Here is a 27,106-nt window from a genome sequence, read left to right as displayed (position 1 = left end):
TACTTACGCACACATACACATCTGCCTGCACTAACACATGTAGTCTAGCCACTGAGATCGCAGCCAGTTGAGTCAACCGTTTGCACACAAATTTTAGTTGAACATCACAATCCGTTCAAGTCGCGGATAACTCCGATATTTAGTATTTTTATATTGTAAGTAAATTATCAAATAAAAATATTAAAAAAAACATATTACAAATAAAAAAATCTATGAAATTATCAAAAAAATATATAAAATCATTAAAAACAATCAGTTAAAAAAATACAAAAACAACAACATTAAAGGATTATTATTAAATTGTTGGAAAAAAGTGGCAACATTTTAGTGGGTGAAAATAACGAAAATAAAGGCTTCTCTTTAACCAGTGTTGTTTGTTATTATAACTAGTAACGGTTTTTTTTAGTTTAATTTGGTTTCTCTTCAGTAAACAGTGTTGTAAAGTGTTGGTTTATTTTTCTTAATTTATAGTACAAATAGTTGTTCCTTGAGTTAAAACGTTGGATTTGATTTTTTTGGTTTAAGATTTGGTATTTTATTTAAAACATTAAGTATAAAACCACAGGTAACTAATATTGTTTGAAAATATGTATGTACATGATTTTGTTAAAGAACTTAAACTAGTTTAATTGAGGTTAAAAACCTTTTTTTTTGTTCTTCTAAATTTATAACAATAACAACAATAAATAATGTAATTGATGTCATTCTCAATAATTTTTAATGGTAGACAAACCACAACTTGTAGTTTAAAGTTTCCAAATTATTTGCAGAAAAGAAAACTTAAAATAAAATGAAAAATTATAAAGCAGAGTTTCATATTGATGAGAATTAAAAGTTATGATAAGGTTAAACTAAAATTGGTTTTAATTTCAGATTCAAATTGACAACAATTAAAAGTTATGAAAAGGTTAATTTAAAATTTTGTTTTAAATTGTTTAAAACTTACATATTTTTGATATTTACTTAGTTATTTGTGGTAATTTATATTAAAAATATATTAATTTCGTAAAATTGTACAAATCTATTTGTTATTGAATATTTATGATATTGAAAAAGTATTTCTAAAAATAATTAAGTTTAATTTCTATTAAAATTTTTGAACCAAAGGATTTTGTTTAATACAAAAGTTGACAATACGACAGTGACAATATTATAAAAGAATTGAAAATTTTAAGATTTTATCTAGAAATTGTTATTTAAAACATTTGTGTTATAATTTTGAAATTGTCATAAAGTTCAGAATACAAGGGTTAACATAAAAATATGACCAAACATTTCTTTATTTTTAAAATAATTGTTTGCTCTGTTTGTAATTCAAATTTGTATATGCCCTAAATTCCTTTCAATAAAAAAATATATAAGCTCTGTTTTTTACAAGTCAGATTTATAGGTTTTAAGACTGAATTTGTAAACAAAACAGTAGATTATTAATGAAAGAGAAGCCTTTTCAATAAATTCTGAACTAAACTTGCAAATCAGACTAAAGCTGGTACATTTAAATAAAAATTCCAACAAATTTCTATGGAAACTCATCATTAAAATTCCTTTATTTAATACAATTCAGAATATATTTTAAATGAACCTTAAATTAATTAAAATCAGCAACAACTTTTCTTATCATATTAAAATATGAATAAATATAAAAGTTATTTAAGTTCAATTTAAAGTAGTTTTAGAAATATTGGCATTAATTTGTTTAAATAATAAAGTATTTATGTATAAAAATTATCTGGAAATTATAAAAAAATATCTAAAATCTGTAAACAAAAAATCAATAGAACAGAAATTATATTCAAAATTTTGACTGTACTCAGGAAGCAAATATTTTCTTATAAAATTTAGTTTTTAAAAATTAGGTTAAGCATTAAGTCTGTACACCTTAGAGGAAATTTTATTTATAAACAAAATTTTCAACAATTACGCAATTCTTAGTTTTGAAAAGAGTAAACAACTCAGAGAAATAAAGACAGAGAGAAAAAGAAAACCCATCCTAGCTGTACATAAGAAAAAGCTTTTTTTATTTGTCTGTATGTCTATCTATACATATATTTTTTGAAAACTGTGAAAAATCTTGTTGAAAATTGTATAAGAGCCAACCAATAGCGTAAATAATATTAAACAGATGCCTTGAAATATATTATTTTTAGCTACTTAGCGAAAAAGAACGAACGATCTTTAACACAATATCTATTTCAAAATTTTGAAATCTATGAGGTGTATATGTATGTGTATGTATGATTTGCCTGCATAACGCCCCATAAGTGTTAGAAAAGGAGAAAAAAAGCTTTTCTTTTTCTCGCAATTTTCTTCGTCTATTCGAAATGTATGTATCTATATAAAAATTCTAAAAATATCCATAGAATTATTTTGTTTTTTTTTTAAATTTGTTTCATTCAAATTATTCCATGATATGTTTCATCACAAAAAAAAAAAAAACAATATTATACATAATTTCGTGGCTCATATGTATAAGTAGTTCACATGTATAAAGTATAAAGAATTTGACACACTTTGGTGTTCAAAAATCAACTCTTTTTTATCTTATACTTAATAAATTTCTGTTAAGAACAGAACCTTCTCTTATTGAAATTAAAATTGAATCACTATTACTATATGGTATTGTATGTATGTGATTGGAATTAAATTGACAAAATAAAATTTACAATATTTGCTTAACAAACATTAAAAACCACATACATAGTACATACACACCTAAGCCATACATATTGTAAATACGTAGTATGTACATTTTACTAAATTATGCGTTTTTTGACTGACAATAAGTTTAAAATGCCAATAGCCTGTTCAAAATGTTATGGTAGAATTATTAACCCATTTGGGGCTTTTTATAAAACTGGGATTTTGTTACTGCATTTGTTTTAAAGAGTTAATTATAAAATGCATATTTTTTACGTAAATTGTATTTTAAACCAATCTTAAAAGTTAATGATTAATTCTCTTTCTTTGTTTTTTTTTATTAAACACAAATTACAATTAATTTGTCAAGTGCATTTTTTGGAATTTTTTCAATACTAAGATTTCTGCTGATCTTAGCTTAAAATATTTCTTATTTGCATTGTCATTAAATAGCTTTACATATAAATAAAAACAACATATTGAAAGAAAACAAAATATAATGGCAAGGTCGGGATTTATACACCCTTTTTGGAAATACACTAATACTCATTATTTAAATTGTATGTATTGTTGGAATAAAAATTAAATATTTAACAATATATAAAATTTTCATTTAAAATCGTTTTAGTTCAAAATTAAGCTAAAACATTTAAAAGGATTAACAAGAAGCTTTTAAAATAGTGGCAACACTTTTCAGAGGAGGCATGAAAACATAACGGGGATTTCTCTCACTCAAAAACAGTGTTGTAAAGTGTGTGTATTTTGTTAGTAAACAACATTAGAATACTAAGGAATAGAAAAGTTCGAAAATTACAGTAAATAGAGCAGGAAGAGAGAGTAATGAGTTTTCATTAAAAATCGTTTTAGTTCAAAATTAAACTGAAAAATCTAAATAGATAAACAAGATGCTCTTAAAAAGTGGCAACACTATTTAGAGGTGACATGCAAATATAACGGGGATTTCTCTCTCAAAAACAGTGTTGTAAAGTGTTGGAGTACTAAGGAATAGAAAAGTTCGGAAACTACAGTAACTAGAACAAGAATGTAATGAATTTTTGTTATGATTTTGCTTATAATACTAAATGTATGTTAATCTGGATGTAGGGGCTATAAAAAATACCAATGTTTTGATTCATAAACATATTTTGTTTATCTTACTTTTCAACTTGTTTTCTTGTTGTTGTTGTTATTATTATTATTATTTTTGTTATTCACACGAAAAAAATATTGCATTTTTTGTGTGCAAGAAAAACAAAACTAAACTGCAACAAGGTGAAATTTAAATTTATGGAGCGTGTGTTTACAAAATTTAAGCTTGAATTTTGTTTTTGTCTTGTCTTGATTTAGGCTTAACAAAATGTTTTTGATTGATAGTATTTTTTGTGTGTTACTCATACAAATAGTGACCCTTATATGGCAAGAAATATTGTAAATGTCTGGCAGCTATTAGTTTTAAAGTCACATGAATAACTTGAGCAAAAAAAATTCCAACAAATTCCTATAGAATATTTTGAAGAATTTAATGTTTTAATATTAAAGGAAGGGAAAATGTGTAAAGAATGAAATTTTTATTTAATAATTGTTATAGGTATATCAGATCATAGAATTAATTAATTCAATTTAAGCTTAATTCAGAATTAAAAAGTTCAGCAAATCATTCCATTAAACATTCCCGACATAACAAATTCTTTAGCTTCATTCAAAGGCTATTTTATTTTAATAGAATATTCATTGTAAAATTAATTCCTGAAGTTCATAGGAATTAAATTATAATGAATTATTTAATGGAATGGTTAAGAGAAAATATTTAATTTGAAAATTTAATTAAGAATAAATTCATGACCTCACAAAATACGAAATTTTTAGGGAGAACATATAAGAACTATTATAAAATTAGTGTATTTCTATGTAACTATGTATTTCAAAATAAAACACATACTGGCAACTTTTTTATCCTATTTTCTGTAATATTAGTGTCTTAAAAATGCATAGAAATTTCACTTATGAAATTTCTTCGTAACTCAAATGTTAGTTTTATAGAAACTGGTAGTAAATCAGTTAATTAGATTTCAAAACAATTAAGAAATGTTATTTGAATTTATAGCAAATGGGAAATATTTAAAATTTACCGTTACAGTGATTTTTTATTGCTATGGTAACATTGTTTTATTTTTCTAAATACAACCTTGCTTTTTACCGTTACAAAGTGTTGCCCCTTCCGCTAACTAAAATATGGCAGTATTAATATCAATGAAAATATAGCGGGATGCAGTAATTTAAATAATATTAATTGTTTTGTAAATACTGAAAACGTGTTCTTAGGATTCCTTATACATACTCTTCTTTTATATAAAACTTAAATTATATTATGAATGACCATTTAATTACTATTTGTAATCAGAATGCCAAATTTCATCAATACCATGAAGAAGAATTTTGGCATTGCTTAAGGGGGACAAAACCGAACAGATTGCTTGACAACAAATTCGTGTACAAGTGCATGATAATCTCAAGAACATGCCACATACAAATTGCACTACTACACACCATTAAACATGATTGTCATCCATTTGAACCGTGTCAGTTGACAAGGTGTCAAGTCTTGATCAAATATTTGCTACTTTGAATTTGTTTAGTATTTAGGTGAAAAAATACGCCAATATAATTTCAATATATTAAAATTTATACAAAATCTTAAACCGTAAAATCAAACTGAATTCAAGATGTTTATCAAATCACTATTTAAATTATTTATAAATGAAAACGCATTTAATTACTTCATTCTTCACTCGAATGAATTTGAAATGAAAAGTTATAATATTATGTGGATTACAATAAAACTAATTATATTTTTGTATTACTATTTCTGTTTGCAGTTTCTTCTCGAGTAAACACACAAAAAACCTACAGCCATGGATGCCATCAAGAAGAAGATGCAAGCGATGAAAATCGACAAGGATGCCGCTTTGGAACGTGCTGCTACCTGTGAACAAGAAGCACGCGATGCCAACATTCGTGCCGAAAAGGTAAATATATAAAATAAATAAAAAACTCTTAAAGTTTGTACTAAAATAAACAACTAATGTTTATGTTTTACAAATGCCTACATGACACTTAAACACGATTTATTTATATGTCTTTCTTTATTTTCCAAAATATAGGCCGAAGAAGAAGCTCGCCAATTGCAAAAGAAGATCCAAACCGTTGAAAACGAATTGGATCAAACACAAGAAGCCTTGACTTTGGTTACTGGCAAATTGGAAGAAAAGAACAAAGCTTTGCAAAACGTAAGTTTATTTGAGTCCTCATTTTTAATATTTTTTTAAGTATGTATGTAAATAAAGATCATAAAGTAAAGATTTGTTTATCAGTAAAGTTCAATTACTTTTAAACAAACATCCACATTAATACAATTTTCAACATACTGTAAACATTATCTTTTCCTAGATCTAAATGTAAGTGTTAAAATATATATGCGCTCTTGGTGATGTTTATATTTTAACACATACACACTATTAAGTAATAAATCTTTTAACACCTATGCGGTGTTTAGTTTTAGTTAAAAATCTTAATATAAACTCAAATATATGCATTTCGATAGGAATAGTTTAATTTTCATTTAAAAAAAAAACTAAATATAAAAGCCCTTAGTTATAAAAAAATATGTACTCATATTTTAAACATAAATTTTCAAACATTATTAAATATTCTGATATTTTAACATTCCCTTGGGTATTTGCACTAAATGCACACATGTGGTAACTCTTTTATATGTGGCATCACAGTTTTATTTTTAACGGTTTTTTTGATCATGCTCATACATATGGCAGCTCTCTGAGTTACCTGTGCTATGTTGAAAGTTGCCAACTGATAAAAAATTTAAAAATTCTGCTATTTTTACACTCACAAAAAGAAATGAGCAATAAAATAATCACATTTTGCACATTGTTTTTAGTATTTCTGCTTATAAAATAATGTATGTATCTAGCCAAATTCGTTTAATTTATATAGTATAGAGTTCAAATAGAGAAAATGTACTTTTATGTGTTGAAAATATCAAATAACCTAAAACAAATACAACAAACAAAATGAAAATCGTAAAAAATGCGATGTTATAGGAAAAATGGAATGGAAAAAAGAGCATGCGTTGCAAATAAAAATGTTTGGATATTATTATACAAATATGCAAAAATGAACTGACTAATTGTTAGGAATTTTTGATAGGTATTGGATGGTTTCCAAAAAAAAATTATTGAGGAAAAACAAAAATTGCAGTAAATACAAATTCTTCTGAGGTGATCAAGGCTAAATTATAGTTTTTAAATGTGTTATTCATCATTTGGAATTTAAAATTAATGAATAAGCCATAAAATATGAAAAATTTAAATGGGACAAATTTTGTGTTTGGCCCTAAATCAAAACATTTAATTTGTGATTTGAAAAATATTCAAGGTAAACTCAATTTTCTTCAATATGTATTAGAAATTTATGTTCAATTAAAAATGCCTTTTACTATTCAATCTAAAAAATAAGAATGACTTCTTCCATATAAATTCTAATTCATATACATACACATATTCACTCCAGAAATAAATATTACGTGTTTATGAGTAATAGATTTTTCATATACAGAAAATAAAATTCAATTTTCCTGAGATTTTTTTTTTGTATTTGAATATTCAATACAGTGAACAACACCCCAAAATTAATGAGAGTCTTTTTTGTTTTGTTATTGTTGTTGTTTTATTAAAGAACAGAGAGTGAAACAAAACAAAAAAAGCTAAATGTGTGGGTTGTATAATGGCGGTGAAGATCGGTAATTAGAGCGCACTTACGAGGAAATTGTATTTAACTAACAGAAGAGAAGAGATTGTGCGCCGCTTGTGTTTTTGGGGGAGCATGATTTCTTTTTTATTTTACTCTTTCTAACGCACTGTAATGAGTGTCATGGTTAACTTAAGTAAAAGAATACGGCAACGTTTTATAGCTTAGACGGGTCGGTCAGATCTTTATTTGTTTTTTTGGGGGAGCACATTGTTGGATGGCTGCAAATATAGAAAATCATATATACCAAATTTAAAACACAACAAGGCAGCGCAGAGCATACAATCATTACTATTTGACTACAACTAAAACACAGGGCTAAAGAAGACACAATAAGTTTATCTATTAAACTTTCTTACCCCTCTGAACTTTGGAAATTAGTAATTAATCAATGGAAACAATAAAAATTAATTCACAAACTTAAATAAATATAAAAATATTAAAACAATTTTGCAAAAAATAAAATAATTTTGTAAAATTTTCTAATATATATTGACGCAAATGGATGATGAGTATCTAACTATCAGTCTGTGTATTTATTGTATATGAGCAAGCCGGAAAGCCAAACTACAACAAAATATAATTAAACTTTTACGCTATGTTGTAATAACACACATAAAAAGCCATTAAATATTATTATAAACCCAACAAAACAGAAAAAAAAGTGAAAAGTGCGCAAAAAATGTTATAAAAAGAAATTAATATACACAAAATATATATAAATTAAAAAAAAAACTCACAGCGTGTTGTGATGATGAACTAATTAATGTTAAACTTATAAAAGAAACTACGAAACACACAAAAACTTGCTTTTATTTTTTGTTTGAAATAAAATAACAAGTTTTAAAACAAATTTCATACGAAAGTCAATTTAAAACTTAATTTTTTTGGCAAAATTAACGTATTTAATTTGAAGTGTTCAAGAATTACAGTAAACTAATAGTTTCTTAAATAAAACTATACAAAAGCTATCTGTGAAATCATCATATTATAAAAATTATCTCATTGACTTGAAACGTATTCCAAATTTTCCATAGTTTTGTTATACAAGCTAAATTAAGTTTCTTTTTTTTATTAATACATATATACAAATGTATAATCAATTTAAACCCTAAAAAAATAAGAAAGAACTTTTATTACATCAAATTGATTAGCAATTTTTTTAAAAATACTTATAAATATATTGAACATTTGCCAAAATTTCACAATTTCAAAGAAATTTCTGTAAAAATGTGTTAGAATTGCGTTTTTAATTGAAACAAAGAACGAAATAAAAACAGTTTAGTTTTTATAAACTAAAATAAAATAACGGTCAACAATTTTACATTAATATGGTGGAGAAAATATTACAAGAAACAAAAACAAATAATTATTACAATAAATGGCATATTGTGACAAATGGCAAAACAAAACAAACAGCAACAAAAATAAATACTAATAAGAGTTGTAAAAAAGACATAGTGATTAATAAAACAAATATAATAAACTCAACAACAAAGACTATTTCCAAGAATAAAACGTCAACACCCAAAAAGTTAGCGGTAAATACACAACAACACAAGGTGGCAACACTGCAAGCTAAACAACAGAAAGAGAATAGCCAACAAGTACAGTTGAAAAAATCCACAACATGCTTAACGGCAGTTGGCAATACCAAAGCAAAACAGCAACAAGTACATAGAAGGCGCTCGAATCAGCAAGAGATACGTCAAATTAAACGAGCTCACCGCCATCTATTAACGAGTGGAGGTTGTGATAAACAACAAAAACACCAAACGAACTGTCAAAAAAACAGCTGCTCACCAACATCATCATCGTCGTCGTCAACCTCCTCCTCTGCATTAAAGAAAACACAAAAAAAATTAAAACTTAGCAGTGGCAATAATAAAAACTCTCTAGAATTAAATAATAATAATAAAAAATTATTAAAGCAACAGAAAACAAAAACACAATTGCAGCAAGAGCAAAGTAAACAAAAGAATAAAAATTCATCATCCTGCGTCGTCAGTAAACAACAAAAGAAATTGAAATCGAACAAATTTAATGATCAAGAGTCGATAATATCATCGCGTTGGTGTTCCATAGAAGAACAACTTGATTTATTGGATAAATTATTGTATTATTGTGATGAAGATGAGAATGCTGCTCTGAAAGCGTGGTACGATTCCATAAACAAAGAAAACTATTTAGAAAGAAATTCTTCCTGTGGTGAAGAAGAACCAGATTCCTTAAGTGAATGTGATTGGAGTTGGAGTGACATTATGTCCTCCTCCTCCTCAGCAGCAGCCTCTGCCGCAAACTCCCAGTTGGGAACTCAAAATGAAGATGCCCAATCTACCATAAGCAACAATAGTCTCACATCATCGGCCTCGTCGTGCAACTCATCGTTGGTGCCGTCCTCTCTAAAGCGACGTGGTCATCAACATCATCCACGCTTTTCGGGTACACGACGTCCCAATGTACCACCAAATGTTCAGGAAATCTTAGCAGCCTTATATAAGAATGATGAAGAAGCAAATGCAGATTCTGCCGATGCTGGTCACAATCTGGAGACAGATGTTATGGACGATTCCTATACACATCATTACACAGATGAACCGGAAGATGATCCGATAACAGCTCAACGTATTAAAGCCTCATTAAACTTGCCTTTAACCGAGTCGGTAACCACCTCTATGGGTAGTAACAGTCCCACGCCTACTGACGACAGTAGTATGTTGGACGAAGGAGTAGTATCAGCTCAAACACCTACCTCAGCTGCCGCCCAGCCACCCAAAGAGAAGAAATCCAAATCAAAACGTGATAAGTCTGATAAATCAGAAGCGAACAAAGAGAAAAAGTCCAAAAAATCAAAAAAAGATAAATCAAAACGTTCTTCCGCTTGTCTAGAGTCCACCGAGACCCTAAACGATACAGCCTCCGCAGCTACCGACGAAGGCATAGCCATCGATGATGATGACTTGCAGTCGGCCGAATGGGCCAATCTACGATGCACCAGCGAGGCGGCTGAAATTGTGGCCGAGCGAGAGGCAAGACGTAATAAAAATCGTTGTGCCGATTATCCCGGTTTGGCTTTTGGTCGTTCCATCTTTTCATCGGACACTATGATGAAATTCAATATCATACGCAATGAACTACATAACATCATGAATACACAGTTGAAAAGGGTAATTGGAAAACATTCAAACAAAAAATTAAATCTTATTTTGTTTTAAAAATTCATTTACATTTGGTAATGGTTTGGTAATTCTGTTATTTTGTAACTCAAGTGTATACAAGAGACTAGAAAAATTACTGAAAAAATACTTTAAAATGTTTGTAATTTAACAAAATTGCTATTTATAAAGTAAAGTAGTTCCAAGAAGATTTTATATAACTAATGGCTTCTTCTATTTGTATATTTTATCTGTTTATTTGAAAATTGTATAAACAATTTTTTTCATGGTAATATTGAAAACAATTTTTTGTGGTTACTTTCTAGTCTTTTAGTCTCATTTATTTTACAAACAACAGTACAAAATTTATTTTATTAATACATTTTTAAACAAAATAAGATTTTTTTCTATAAAAAATTTTACATTTTATTAATATTTCTAAAAACTATGCTTTTTAAATTTACTTTATATTCGTCGAAAAAACAAAACTATGCAAACATTTTTTATAAACCGATCGATAAGATTATTACAGAGCCATTTTAAATTTCACAACACAACAACATTTTTCAACTACTGATTTTCTCTTTTTTTAAGTATAATTGTTATTAGCTGGGGTTAAAAAATGGGGTATATTTTTTATTATTTTTCTTAAGAACAATTCAATGTCAACTTTTATGTCGATCTTTTTGCTTTGTCTTCTGTGTCGTACGTTTAGCATGTTAAGGCAATTAAAAATTTTAATAATTTAAAATGATGATTCCATTCTTCCACTCACTGGTGTGTGGACAATTGTGGAAGTCTTTGTTTAAACTAAATTATGACTAAAAACACATCTAAATATTTATTCGGATAGGAAATGCAAAAAAAAAAGAATATCATAAATACTTTATGAAAACCTTTTTAAATATTGAGTTTATGCCAAAATTGGATTAACTTCATATTTTCCAAAATTTTTATAAAAACATATAAAGAATCAAAATCACAAATTTAATATTCGAATTTACAAAAAATTTCACAAGGTTCATAATATTCGAAATTTAAAATGTTTTAAAACATATTTATTTGAAAATTCAAAATCAAACCAAATTTTAAAATCTGTTTTGAAAATACAAATTTTGAAAATTTTAAAATTTCATTATTGCAAAATTTTGAATATTTTCCAAATTTAAAAATGTATAAAAATTTTTGTAAATTTAAAGTTTATTCCAAATATTAACATTTTTTGAATATTTTAAATTAGACAAAATTTTAAAATGCATACTGAAATTTCGAAAATTTCATACTGTTCGAAATATAAAATACATTTTTGAAAATTCAAATAATATTTTTAAAATTTGAATTATTGAAATTTCAGAATTTCGTTGATCCAACCCTTATATTAAAAATTCCAAATTTTGGAAATTTTAGACTGTTGAAATTTTGGAAAACATTTCCAAATTTTGGAAAGTTGAAAACTTTTAGAATTTCTTGGTTCCAAAACTTTCAATATTCAAAATTCTGATTTTTTAATTATAAAAGTTGTTTTTAAATTTTCATCTTGCGAAATATAAATTTTTAATATTTCGAAAATAATTTAACAATTTAATTCAAAATCTTCTAATATAATAAAAATTGGAAATTTGAAAAGTTCGAAAATTTTAAAATTTTGATTTCCAAAGTAATATTTAAAATATCGAAATATTTAAATTCAAAAATAAAATTCTAATATTTCGAAAATAACAATAAAACTTTAAAAATAGATTAAATTCAAAATATTCTAATACATAATAAATAAAATTTGGAAATTTTAAAAATTCAAAATTGAAATTTAAAAATTACGAATTTTCAAAATTAGGATTTTTTTTATTTCAAAAGTTGTTTTTAAATTTTAAATATTTTTGTTATTCTGAAAATTTTTATTTCAAAAGTTTTTTTAAATTTTAAACTTTCGAAATATGTATTTTGAAAATTTTGAACTGAAATAATAAAAGAAATAAAATTATTTTTTTAATAACAAAAATGTATATATTTATACAGAATTGCCCATACAATTATTTTTCTGAAAATGTCATACTAATTTAATCAAATTCAAAATGTTGTCTAATAAAATTCGTCTACTTTGAATTTGTTTTCCTTTTTAGGAAATTATATTTTATAGGAAATATACATACATACATGTTTACTAAAAATTCCATTAACATTTTTCTACCCATTGAACAATTGCCAATTTCAAGAAAACATTTTACAACAATTAATAGACTTTACAATTAATTTATATTCCTAAAACATCTTCCCTTTTACAATTCCTACTTTTTTTGTTGTGTTTGTTTTTTTTTCACAATAAATTATTTTTGCAAATGATTACGTAGTATTATAAAGAATTTTTAATTTTATTTGCTCTATATATTCTCTATTCTCTACTCAGTATTGTATCGATACTCTTGAAATAATGTAGTACATACTATGTAGATTTTAGTTTTATACAATATAAAAAAAAGAACTAAAGTGTTTATGTGTATTTAAGTTATAAAATTTGTATAAACAATTTGCCGGTAAAGCAAAACTCATTATTGCACAGCTCTTTTAAACGTTTTTCTGGTTTTTTGTTGTTTGTTATAATACAATTAAACAAAGATAACTTTATATAAATGTGGGTATATACATTTAGTATTGGCAGAACAATACGTAAAAGTATACATTTTATTACGGCTTTCGTTAAATTTCTTTCTTTTTGTACCTAGTGTTGGTATTTTTAATATTCTTAGTCTTGGCTAGTTTCTTATTATTATTGGTTTAGCAGTTTTTTCAGAATTCTGTTCATCAAATATATTGTTGTATATTTGTACATATATACCTATTTTTGTCTTTGAACTCGTTTTTTCTACATTTATTATTTGTACAATGACCCACTTTATTTGTATTTATACATATATATTCTTTTTTTTTTTGCTACATTCTTTTGTCACACTTGTAAGCGCTAAATTGTATAGAATCTAGTAAATTTTGTATAAAAAGAGAAGATACAATAGACATTCAGACACTCTTTTGTGCACATTCCATCGTATTAGAAGATTTTAAAGAACAAATTTTCAATATCACTTACTTATTGAAAGAAATTTGTAATCTTTGCTCTAAACAAACGACCTTCTCAGTTTTCGTTTTGTTAATTGTTTTTTTTTTAATACTGTCTATAATTTTGCATTAAACAATTATTTTTATTGCTATTTTGTTCTATGTCTTTCGCTCTTGTGGGTTTAGAATTTTTCTTCCTCAATTTTGACTCTCTAACTACAACGATTGCATAAAACAAAATTCTGTTTAATTATTTTTTTCTTTCGTTTACTTTTTTTCTGCTGTATGTTTTATAATTAAAACAATTACGCAATGTTTGCTGTTTGTTTTCTATTAGACACACTATAGTGTTTGAAAACCAGAAACCATAATTAATTAAAAAATAATTCAATTGTAACAATTTCTTTATTGGAGGTTTATTTAAACGATTAATGAAAGTAATAAGAAATTTATGTACAGCTTAATCAGATTCATTTTGATAAGGTTTCAATTCTAAAAGTAAAATTTAGTTTGAAATGTCTACAAATTTAAAATAAAAACGTTTTTTAAAACAATATACTAATAATAATTCGTTCATTAAATCTTTAATTTAATAATTGTTTTAGCAAATGACTGTGCATTTCTAATTGTATTGTTTTATTGTCAATTCTTTTTTCTGACCGCAGCAAAACCATTTAAGTTTGTGGTTTTACAATTGCAAATTATTTTTTCTATTTATATTCAAATAGTTGTTTAGTCGCCTATGCTATATATAAATCTAGCAAGCCTAAATGATAGAAACAAGATAATTAAAATTAGCTGGGCATACATTCATATATTTACATAAATATAAATGATGGTTTTTACAAATGTGTAAAATAATAAATTTTTTCTTGTTTAACATTATTATTTATACATTTATAAACACATTTTAATAAAATTTAAAATTTCTAAATATAACCATTGGTATATAAACATAATTTTGTATCAAGCCCCCTTAAAGTAGGCGTGTTTGATATATTTTTGTCAAAAATTTAGTTATTTAGGACAATATTTCAAATCTGTTTTTATAGAAGTCAAAACTAGTCTTACTTGAAAGAAAATATACGTTCTATTATTTATAAACTCGAATATAATCATAAGTATTGTACCACGCCCTCTTAAAATAGGCGTATTTCAATACTTCAGTAAACAAGAGATTCAATTACACAAATATTTACAAATTTAAAGCAAACTAAACTAGAGATAGTTTCAATTAAACATGTTTAAACTTTTTGTATTTATTTATTCGATTTTAACTTTTTTTGTTTAGTTTCAAAACAAAATAAAACCAAAATTAGTTAAAAAAAAAAAATAACAAACAACCTGTTGTCATTTGAAATTTTCAAAACATTTGAAAAAATCAATTATTATTTTTATCCTTTTATGGCTACAAGCAATTACCAACCATATTAATACCATATTAAAAATTCTTACAAAAAAGTTTAAAAAAAGCGAAAAAATTATAATAAATAAATAAAAAAACGTGTTTATGCTTTTTTTGTTTTTCTATGTCACTGGCAAACATAAATTGTTTTGTCAACGACCTTCCTAATGACGTTTGTAACCATATTTGTTGCAATTTACTCATTTTTTATTTATTATTGTTAATTGTAAATGGTTGGATATGATTTTTGTTTGGATTTGTTTAGTTCCATAACAATACATATGAGGAATTCACTTTTAATTTCTTTTCATTGCCAGTCAAGTGTAATTAATTGTTTATGTGTACATACTTATATAGTTTTTTGTTTAAATTCATAATTTAAACACTTTTCTATTTTGTTTTACAAACCAAAAAAAAAGAAAAGCTTTTTATGGTTTTCATTGTGTAGTAAACACACTTATTTTATATTAATTAAATAATCTTCCAAGAATACCATATTTGGCTAAATTTATCAGCGTTTAATTTAATTTGAATTTTGTTTTGAAACTATAAACGGTTAGGTTTTTTTATTCGTGCAGACGCGTCACTTAAACTGTTTATTATTAGTCATGTATTTTTATTTCTTTTACCTTTGGTATTATTACTAAAAATGTGATAAGATTAATTATTAAAAGAGAAATAAAATGGTATACCTACCTATATTTATTTTAATATACAAAGATAATGGCGCTAAACTTTCTTAAAGGTGAAGGGCATTTATTCAAAAAGTTAAATTTTACACATTATAATCTTAAAATATTATAATTTATGCTACTGGATTGTATTACTTACAATTAAATTCAAAACTGTCTAAAAATATTTATAATATTACTTATATTTTGTTCAGTGTATTATACCATTCTTACATGTTCTCTTTTTTACATTTGTTGAATAACTCTCTTTTATTGTCTCACCGTTGTTTCTCTTCAATCAAAATTCCAATAAGATTACTAAAATAATCATCTAGAAATTTATCAATTTTGCAAATATTTTCACACATAAACCAAATGAAATTAATTAAATTGTATTACTTAAATATGGTATTAATTTTTGTTCATAATATTTATTATTTTTATACAAAAAAAAAACATTTTTAAACAACTTTAAGCGGCATTAATATAATTTTTAATGCATGCTTTTTGTACATTTGTATAACCTGCAAAACCACCTACAGTTATCTCTTTCTCTCTCACTTATGGTTAAGTACGAGTGTTTAGTTAAGAAAATAAAAACAGAGTGTAGAAAATCTAGGCGAGGCTTTTTGTTGTAGATTTAACACTCACACATTCATACACTTAGGCACACGCATTCATAGTTTACTCTTTTTCTCTTATTACATTTTTCCCAACCGAAAAGCCGATATGTTTTGTCAACGTAATCGTTTGTCACCACTCAAAAAATTTACTAAATGAGCTCATTCGCTGCAAAAAGTTCGAGACGTAAGCTTCGTTTTGTGTGTAGAGTTTTTATGTTGTTGGCATTTTACAAAGAAATTTTATAATTTTTTTATAATAATAAAAAGTAAAATAATATTAAATAAATTTCATATAATTGTTAAAAATTATAAAGTGGAAACTTATTTTTTAAAAAAGTAATTAAAAAGATAAAACGTGAAATAAAAAAACCACTCCAAGATAAAAAGAAAAAAAATTGTAAAAGAAAAGTAGAAGAAGAAGCAGAAAAACCGGTGGTCGTTTTTTTTTATCTAACGTTCCGCTTTAAAAATTATTCGTTGTCTCAGTCTGTCTTTAACACTACTGTTCACTCTGCTATTTCTTTAAAAAAGAAAAATATAATAAAAAAAGATTTTATTTTGAAAAAATCTTAACAAGTAATAAAAGGTGCTTAAAAAGAAAGAAAAACTACTTGTTTAAAGTAAAACAGCAAGTGCTAAAAGCCGAAATTGTTCATATACATATATTTATTTAAAAGTAATAAAACAAAAAGCAACCCAAACAAAAATGACCACCAACATTCCACAAGGCACTTTATTGGATGTGCTGAAGAAGAAAATGCGTCAGACCAAAGAAGAAATGGAAAAATATAAAGACGAATGTGAAGAATATCACAAGCGCTTGCAATTAGAAGTTGTAAGACGGGAAGAAGTAAGTTGGAAAAACTTCAAATTTTATTAGATGAAAAAAAGCTCCAAAAAATATTCGAAAGAAAATATACTTTTTATAAAGATTAGAATTCTTTCCATAAAATACAAGAACATTTCTTTATGTTAAAGAAAATCTAGATATTTACATAAATTATTACATTTATTAGTTTGGATTTTTCAATACATTGCCATAATGAGAGACAAGGATAACTGTATAGTATTGGATAATGAAAAAATAACACAAAAAAGTACTCAAGAGAAAGTTTTCAAAGAGTAGTTGATTAATGCTCTTTTTGAATTTTGCAGTAATATTTTATTAAAGAGAAATTCATAAACAGGGTGTTTAGTTAATAGCTGGTTTAATATAGGTATTTTTAATTTGAACAAAAAAAATAGTTATTTGTAATATATTTTTTTAGTTTTCTTTATTTTTATTTCCTTGTTGCTTTAATATGAATTCTCATTTGTTTTTTTTTTTGTTGTTGGGGGTGTTTTCTGTGTGCGTTTATACTTGACACTGCTGTGCTTAATATTTCTGTATGGTCATAATCAGTCGCCAGCCAGCTCATTCACAAAAAAAAGTAAAATGAATTCTTTACCTTTTACGGCCATTTGTTTATTCTTTATTCCGATTATTATGGTTGGGAAACATTAAACCCAACCATGTTTGTATCGTGTTTAAATATAAAAAAGTTCAATGTTACTTTTTTTTTTGTTGTTTTTCAATTTCCATTATGTTCATCATTCTCCCCTTATAGTGTAGTGTGTTTTTGTTTAATTTTGCTACAATTAGCGTTCATTACTTTCAATAATTTGTCCGTTTTCAATGTTATAGAGCAGTGAGAAAAAAAACATTGTAAACATTTATTTTTTTTGGTCATTTGAAAATTAATTGAATTTGAAAATTGGTTTCAGAAAAATATGCTTTTTTGAGGAAAAGAAGTCACATGTTTTGATATTAACAAAATAGTAACATTTAGTAATGTCAAAGTTCGCTTATTAAGGCCGGTTTTAAATAGCTATGTTTTACACTAATTTTCTTTTTAAAGACCGATCTGTAAATGTTGTTGTTCTTATTAATTCTCATCAATTTCTTTAATGCAGAAAGACATTTTAAGAATTTGTAGATTTAATTTTTTAATACTTAGTCAACTTTTCGACTTCTGTTATTTATTAAATGTAGAATTTTGGACTATTCATACTTTTCCAAGGTATAAGAACTTTTCACCTTTTTTTTTGATAACGTAATCGATTTGTTTGACTTCTTCCCGAACAAAAAGTCTATTTCGATTTTAGAATTTTCGATTGTTTGAAAATTCTAAACTGTATTTAGTTTGGCTTATTTCTGGAAAATCGCTTATCAGCATGATTATTTTTCTGAAATAAAAATAAAATATGTAATTAAAAAACATAAAAATAAGTTTTAAATTGAACTAATTTTTAATATGATCCACAAATACTGAATATTTTACATATTTAAACTTTTGAATGCAAAAAAATCGGTAACAAGTCTACAGAAATTGAATTTAGGAATTCATTTATGAAGTCTAGTAACTTAATGAATATTGCCACTACCGTTTTAATTCATAACAACAAAACCTAAAGAATAATATTTTTCAAAGAATTTTTAACAAATATGACATTATTAAAATTTGTTTAGTTTCTTTGTTTAAATAAATTTTTGCTTTATTTTGAAATTAAACGGTTTTTTATTATTTATGATAAATTTCAACTGTGTTTTCACATGAATAGTAAATTAATAATATTTATTTTGTATTCAAATATTATGCAAAACTTTTAAACAGTTCAGTTCAGCTGTTTGTTCTGTTTCATAAATTCTGCTCTCGTATGTATAATTTATTATCAATGAACAAAACAAATAAAATACCAACAAAAACTGTTGCTCATCAGCAAAGCAGAAAAAAAACAAAAATTAGTTTTATCATCTTTGTACTCATGTTGAAACAACAACAAATTTCACATTTTTGCTTCAATATTTATTTAACGTAAAAAAAAAACTTATTTGTTTGCTCATTTTTTCCGTTTTGTTTTTGGGGTATATGGCTGGCTATCTTTATTTTTGTAAGCGTACATAAGTATGTTTGATGAATTGTGGCTGAATATCCAAGTCCCAAATTTGCTGCCCCCTGGCAACGTTCATACACAGACACACATGTTCGTACAAACACTTGGAGCATACACTTCACTCCCTTTTTGTCAATGACTTTTTCGAAAACAATATAATATTAAAATTTCTATGCTTTTGAGTATGTTCACAGACACACACCAAAAAAAAAATATACTCTCTACCCTAACAGCAGCTAGCTAGCTTGTTATAATGATGACGTAATTTTGTGCTAGTGTTTTTAAACAGGCCTTTTAATAAACATTTATTGTATTTATACAAAATGTGTAATGTTACATGTAAATTACGGATTTTCTTAAAAACTTTTACTAAGGAAATTAAGAAATTAAGATGAAAATTGTAAATCAAAATATTTTGAAATGAAAATTGTTTAAATTTTCTTACAATTAATGCAAAAATTATGATTAACAAAGTTTTATCTTTAATTTTAAGAGGGATTCATAAAAAATGTGTCATTTTAAAGAAGTTTTGTACTTTAAAAAGAAAATATTGCATTCCACTGTTATCGAAAGTTCTTGCCAGAAAAAACTGTTGGTTGATACTGCTATTGATTAATCCTTGGCAGAGTGAGACTCGGATCGTTCCCAAGCGTAGATCTTATTTTCAATAATTTAATATGTTTTAGGCCTAATTTATGGGAGAATAAAAAAATTTTATCTTAAAAACAGTCGGACCTAAGCTGCAGTCGACTATTTCAATATGTCTTCATAGAAATGTCATTAGCCCAAAATCACACACAATGTTGCGATTTTTGCATTTTTCAGCAATTTAGATTCTTATATTATGTTGTACGTCAAACATTTGTTAATGCAAATGTGTGGCAGTGATGACATACTTTTTTGCAACCCCCGCATCATTAATTGACAAATGCAAAAAGTTGTAAATAATTCTACCCTCTAACTCAAATTCGGCTTCAAAATTTAGGGTTCTCTCGAAAGTTTTAATTTTATTTTGTTCTATATGGAATAAAGCAAAATATTTCAACAATAAAATTACTTCCTTTTTACGACTTCAGTAATATTTATACAGTTGTTAGAACAAAAAACGTGCCAGGATGATGTCAGTTAATTTTTATAGCCTTTTTATTAACACATAGAACACAAATGTTTGCATACTTTTGTTAAATCGAAAATAAAAAAGAAAAAAAGCATAGTTTTCTTTTTAAAAGTTTCTTTTACAGCTCTACAAACAGGACATAAATCTCAACAGAAATTCTAGAGAATTTCATTTAAACCATATACACAAAAACTATAATAAAGAGAGCATTATTAAACCCAGTTATAGGTTTTAGTAAATATCAGAAAAATTGGGCTTCCAGTTTAGGTGTACAAATACTTTAAACTAAAAGTATATTTTCTTTTGAAAGCGTATATTTTTTGGAGCATATATTTGAGTTTATATATTAAGATTTAAGTAAAACCAAAACTTAAGGCTAATTTTAAGTTATTGTATGAAAAAGCAAAAATATTTATTATTTTATATTTTGAAAACATAATTTTTAGGCTGAATCTGAAGTTGCTGCTTTGAACCGTCGTATTCAATTGCTCGAAGAAGACTTGGAACGTTCAGAAGAACGTTTGGGTTCCGCCACAGCTAAGCTCTCTGAAGCTTCCCAAGCTGCTGATGAAAGTGAACGGTTAGTATTCCATTTCAATGCGAACTGTATTGAAATATTTGTTTATTTCTTTTTATTTTATATACCTATAAATATTTTTAATATTTTTAAAGAGAAAATTTCCATATTAAGTTTAATTTTTAAGTTATAAGGTGAAGGGTTATTACGTAATTTTTGGTTTGATTTCGTTTTAAATATTTCTAATAAGAGAAATAATGATTTAAATATTTAAACTAAATAAATTAGGATACGAAAGGCTCTTGAAAATCGTACAAATATGGAAGATGACAGAGTAGCTGTTTTGGAAGCCCAATTGTCACAGGCTAAATTAATTGCCGAAGAAGCCGATAAGAAATATGAAGAGGTATTATTAAAACAAAACAAAATTATATATCATTTTTGTTTAGGGTATTAGGGTTTTAGGTTGATTTTTTTTGGAAATCATTTATTTAATTTTTTTGATTTATATTGAGGTTAGGTAAAACTGGGTAATGCTCTCTTTAACTTGTGTAATCCTAAAAGGTAAACCAAACACTTTAAAGCTCCATAAAGTGTTATTTATTTAAATGTAATTATATTTAAGTTTATTGAAACAAAAAATGGAAAAAACTGCCTTTTGTTTAAATATAAAAAAGGCAGTTTTATTTAAATATTTTATTTCTAAGCAATACGTCTTTAAATTATTGTCAATTTATTTAATATTAGGTATTAGGCATGCAACAATTATTATTTGTAATTTTAATATCATAAGATTTTACCTTTCTTTTTTGTTTGTGTTCCTTGGGAATGTTAAGCAAACTATTTTACTTAGTAATTCATTAGATAAATTATCTCCTTAATTCCGCCCTCAGCTATCTGTAGTACAAATTTTAGAACTGCCAATTAATTCCTTTATTTTGTTACACTATTATTTTTAATATTTGAAGAGATTGTTGCACACCTAAGATTTTTTTATGTCTCGAACGAATTTATCACCCTAGTTTAAGTATAAATATTTATTAAATGATGTATGTCTTATTTTTATGTTAAATGTTTGTTAAAATGAAAGTGCTGTAGTAGATTTATATGTTTTTAAGAAAAAGGCAATTTTTTTTAGAATTCATTTATTAAACGATTGTTTATTTTTGTAAAAAAAACAGGACTAATTAAACAATGCAAGATCATTCAGGTTTTTGGTTTAAAGAAAGTTTAAACTAGTTAACACTTAAACCAAGTTTAACAGTAAATTGGCTGTCATAACATTTTCAAATTCGTTACTATTTATTGGTGATTTTTTATTGCAAACTAAGTAAAGCCTTGATTGAGTTTTTATACCCTTTAAATTTTTAACCACAATAGTCGAAATATTGATAAATATTTTTTAACCCAAAAACATTTTTTCCCAAAAGTTTTTTTCACCCAAAAATCGAATGTTTGAGAAAACCAAATAATTTCTTTGAACCAAGCATTAAAGTATAAAAAATGATCTTACAAAAGATCTTAGTAAAAATTGCATGACCTTTTAATGTCACATCGGCAAATTGCTTATGTTAAAACAAAATAGCGACCAAAGGGCTTGTAAATTTGGATAACTATTCCATTAAAGACTTCACTCAGTACGAATTAATTCCTAGGCTTACTTTATTAGTATATCAAATAGAGTACTTCTTTATAGAATTAAATCTGTATTGAATTAATAAATTTTTCTTGGATTCAAATCTATTACAAAAATCCTGAAGACAATATTTTTCAATTCATTTTGTAATTGATTAAAAGTAAATCGAAAACAAAATTGAATGAAGAAAAAATATGTTCATTCAATTTGTATTAGATTTGAATTAACAAAAATTTAATCATTCAAAGCTTCAATGAATTTTGTAATGAATTAATTCAGCAATGAATGAATTTTATTTAAATAAAACAAAACATCAATGTTAAATCTGCACTGATTCAATTAGGCCCTAAAGAATTTCAAAATAAAAAAAATAAATTAAAACACTGAATACATTTACCTGATTGTATACCTTCATACACATTCCTTAACAATATTTTACAATAAATGTGCCTTTTTTTTTAAAAAAAAAAACATATAAATCTTTAGAGAAAATGGCTTAAAATTTTAGTTTAAAAATTTGCAAAATTTTCTTGTTTTCCACCGTCAACATTATTTTTGGATGCTATATACAAACTACTACTACTACTATTCTACTGCTACATATTCAACCATGTGAATGGCAACTTATATCACCATCAAACAAATCACTACCGCCGCCAACCACTACTGTGCACCACACCACCACCACGAACAATTTGTTGTCTATGTTGTTTTATGTGTATGTGTCTATGTCTCTGTCGCCTCTATCCTACGTAAATGTTTTTCATCTCTTGTGGACGATGAATGACACAACATCTGAAATGGTTTTCTATTGCAATACACTCCGCTATTAATCTTGGATGTCTTCTATGGGCAATTTTAAACGACCATAAATACGAAATCTGTAAACACAAACAACAAACAGTGCTCGCAAGATCCTTGAGAACCGCGCCCTTGCCGATGAAGAACGCATGGACGCTCTTGAGAATCAATTGAAGGAAGCTCGTTTCCTTGCTGAGGAGGCTGACAAGAAATACGATGAGGTGCAAATTATAACCAATTTAAGAACTTTACTTATTGCCGATGCTAGTTGTTCATCATCTACCAACAATAATAATAATAATAACAACAATAATGATGCAAATCAGTGTGCTACTATTACTAATAATAATTCAGATTGTACTAATACCAAAACTAATAAGGATTCATCAAATTCTGATATAATTGTACCACCACCAACTCCCGAAAGTTTGCAACAAACTTGATTCTTTTTATTTTCCTTTACATAACGTATATATTTTGCTCTGCATTCTAAAACGAAAAAAAAACTTTGTTTTGAAATCGAAAACAAAACAAAAAAAAAACGATCATCACTGATATTTTATTAAATTCATACTCGTAACTACTCTTAGCTGTAGAGTTTGTTTTTGAAAAAAACGCACGAGCATGTCTTTAACTGTAAAGCTTGTAAAAAGTATTTTAGAACAAAAAAAAAATAAATCCTTTTTGGATTTGTATGTTTGTTAAAACGAAAGGAGTTGGTTTCTTATTAATTAAGAAAAAACAAACAAAAACTATGAATTACTATCTATACATATGATGTTTACACATATTGAAAACTTGTGCTGCTTAAAATTTAAAAAAAAAATCAAAAAAACAATGAAAATGTAATTAATTGAGAAAAATTATTTTAATTTGTTATCTATCGTTTCTAAATAACACAAAAACTACTTATCAGTTGTATATAATTATAATTGATTAATTGATTTTTATTATAAAAAAAATTCTAAAAAAATAATACTATAAAGAATGGCAAAGCCTTAAAATAATTTAAGCAAATTTTAAATTATTTAAAGAGATTCTTAAATAAAATTTATAAAAAAAATTCTACTTGCTAAAAATTAAAAAAAAAAAAAAAAAATAAATAAAAATTTTGTAAAAATGTGCTTAGCACTTTTCTATAAAGCAAAAAAAATATATAATTTCTTTAAACTATAAATCTTAACAATTTTTATTATTTTTTGTGTTAAATTTAATCCATACAATTTATGTTATTTTAAAATGTCCCTTGTTAAATTGTAGTCTATTTAAATTTAATTTTTTTTTGGTAAAGTGTATTTTTTTATTATTATTTTTCAAATTTAATTATTATTGTCTATATACATATTTATTCTGAGCATATTTATAAAAAAAATCCCCTTTTTGCTTTAATTATAATTTAAATTTATTTTTTTCTATAAACTAAAATAAGTTTAATTATAAAGAAAATTATTTAAATAAAGATTTAAACATGATCTTCATATAATGAAAAAGCAAAAAAATATATTGAATTTTGTATTTATTTCGTAAAACAAATGGAGCATTACACAACAGAGAGTGAAAAAGAGAGTTTGAGTGAGTTTCTAAATAGAGAGTAAATAAACAATGTTCTTGAAAGTTTTTTTTTTTTGTAAGGGAAATGTAATATTGGCTTTTCAGCTGAATACTGAATTCTAAAAGATAAGTTATTTATAAGTGAGTGCTTTTTTACTTTATCAATATATTTTTTTATCAATAATAATAATTTTGTTTATCAAAATTTTACGCAAATTAATGACTTGTGGTTCTATACAACTAAATACGAATAACAAATGTTTGGAAATATGTATTGACACAAACTATTTACCACAATTTTAGAACTAAACTTCAAAGTAGTTAATCAAAATTTATTACACTGACGTTCGTTCTATATTTATCGATTTTTGACAACCTAATTAGATTATGTTATATGATGTAATAGTTATTTGAAATTACAGACATTGACAACTTTAACTATAGTACATAGTTATAATCTATTTTCTTTCTATTTTAAATTTCTTTTGAAAAAGCTTTTAGATTTGGTATATTTTTTATATTAAAAGTACCTTGATGATTCATTTATATGGCGAAACATATCAAAAAAAGATTTACATACTAATTAGACAAGGCAATTTTGTAAAAAGTGTGATGATGATTCATTTAAAAGCAAAATGTTTCAAATGTCTCATCAATTGGTCTTGCACGGGATGCATCAATGGGAATTTAGTGATATTTAACAAGACTTTCTATAATTGGTTTAGAAATTGTTAGACTCCAAGCGAAACCGTTTTTTCGGGCTGAACCGAACCTAATATTTGGCCCCCGAAACTTTTCAGACGTACTATTTATTTCCAAAAAAAAAAAACTAAATTAAATATTTTAATTTTAGACTATGATTCAGCTTATTTTTAGGTGCCCTGCAGCACTTTACATTGTAGTCTCCATTAATCTTGTTTTTTTTTTCAATTGGAACTGAAAAGTTTTTTGTGGGAATAGCTTTACAAGACGCGTAGTCACTTTATAATAAAATATAATTTTTTGAATTTTATTTATTAAATTCAAAACTTGTTTCCCCTTTAAAATTTTATAATCTATGTTTTTCCTATATAAAAGATTCCATTTCGGTAATCGGTCTAAATTCGTCTGGTATTTATACAGATTTTCCCGAATCAAATAAGTCTCAAATTTTGTCATAACGATTTCATGTATTAAAACCTTTGGTGCCATAAAATGGATAAAAACTTGAGCTTATAAGGTTATATAAGGGCTTATAAATCAGTTGAGATTTAAACTTTGCTTCTGTAAAACTAACTTGCAACTTAATGGCAGTTTAAACTGAACATCGATAAATCAATGACGCATAAAACGATTCATACTTTAGAAATTTCCTTGTTGAATTTAAATCAATTGAATACTACACATTCTTACAAAATGTATCTAAAGAGAAGATTCAATTTGATATTAGTTGCCAATAACAATATAAGATGTTAAAATTTGAGTATTTTTAATAAAAAGTTAAATAAATGACTTAAAATATGATTATTTTCGGTTCTACAAACCTTAAACGTCATCTGGCAGCATGATACTGTTGTACTTAGCAAATAAACAATGGTACCAGGTGACAAATATAGAAAATATTAAAATTTACGGATATTTTCACTCAGCGAAATCTGACAGCTTGTTACTGTAAACAAACGAGCAGGACTGCCAGATGGCAATAAGTAAATATAGAGAATTTTGAGATTGAGTAAAAAAAATAATCATCAAAATAGTGGAAATCAGAAGAGAAATTATGTTTCAAGTCATTTAATAATGGATTTATTATAAATTTTATTATCATTTCATTTGACATTAGAGACTTACATATATCTAGACAATAAAATGATGAGGAAAATTTGAATTTTCGTTTAAGAAAATATTTTTTTTTAACAAAGAATTTTCATAGATATTTTCTGTAAAAATCAAATGGATTTATTATACCATTCACCATGAGTTGTAAGGATATATGTCATTCCGTTTGTAATTTAAACATTTTTCATTTGCGGTACCATAAAATTCTGTTCAGAGAATTCGTCTGTCTGTTTAAACTTTCAGAAACCTCACAATAATGTACAAACTACCGACTACCTCTATTTTTGACTTATTTTGTTTTACCTATATATGGATTACTAAGACAATATGGATATCTAATGATAGACGTTTCAAAGACCTTTCCAATGA

At 25.6% G+C, this 27,106-nt stretch overlaps 2 protein-coding genes across 21 annotated transcripts in view; one reads left to right on the top strand and one right to left on the bottom strand.

Moving 5' to 3' along the window:
• The window catches only part of LOC135958948 (tropomyosin-1, isoforms 9A/A/B), a 43,850-nt gene continuing 16,744 nt past the window's right edge, over positions 1–27,106 (top strand). For 6 of the 20 annotated variants that reach the window (XM_065510482.1, XM_065510474.1, XM_065510099.1 and 3 more), the window contains exons 1-3: positions 8,778–10,628; positions 20,864–20,997; positions 23,475–23,592. In XM_065510482.1, coding sequence (XP_065366554.1) covers positions 8,793–10,628; positions 20,864–20,997; positions 23,475–23,592 — 2,088 coding nt within the window. In that variant the 5' untranslated portion in view covers positions 8,778–8,792. Of the gene's footprint in view, positions 156–5,513; positions 5,664–5,798; positions 5,925–8,777; positions 10,629–16,516; positions 17,217–20,863; positions 20,998–21,222; positions 21,341–23,474; positions 23,593–27,106 lie in introns of those variants that run through there. The other 14 variants (XM_065510904.1, XM_065510832.1, XM_065510751.1 and 11 more) reach the window with 8 other exon arrangements.
• LOC135960158 (zinc finger protein ZFP2) overlaps positions 17,953–27,106 on the bottom strand; it is a 63,373-nt gene continuing 54,219 nt past the window's right edge. The window contains exon 5 of the mRNA XM_065511422.1: positions 17,953–18,592. The gene's annotated coding sequence lies outside the window, so the exon portion shown is untranslated. The remainder of the gene's footprint in view (positions 18,593–27,106) is intronic.

This window comes from Calliphora vicina, chromosome 1, assembly GCF_958450345.1.
Source record: "Calliphora vicina chromosome 1, idCalVici1.1, whole genome shotgun sequence".
NCBI lineage: Eukaryota > Metazoa > Arthropoda > Insecta > Diptera > Calliphoridae > Calliphora > Calliphora vicina.
The sequence above is the reverse complement of the archived record's forward strand: the minus strand, read 5'-3'. Positions and strand labels throughout refer to the sequence as shown.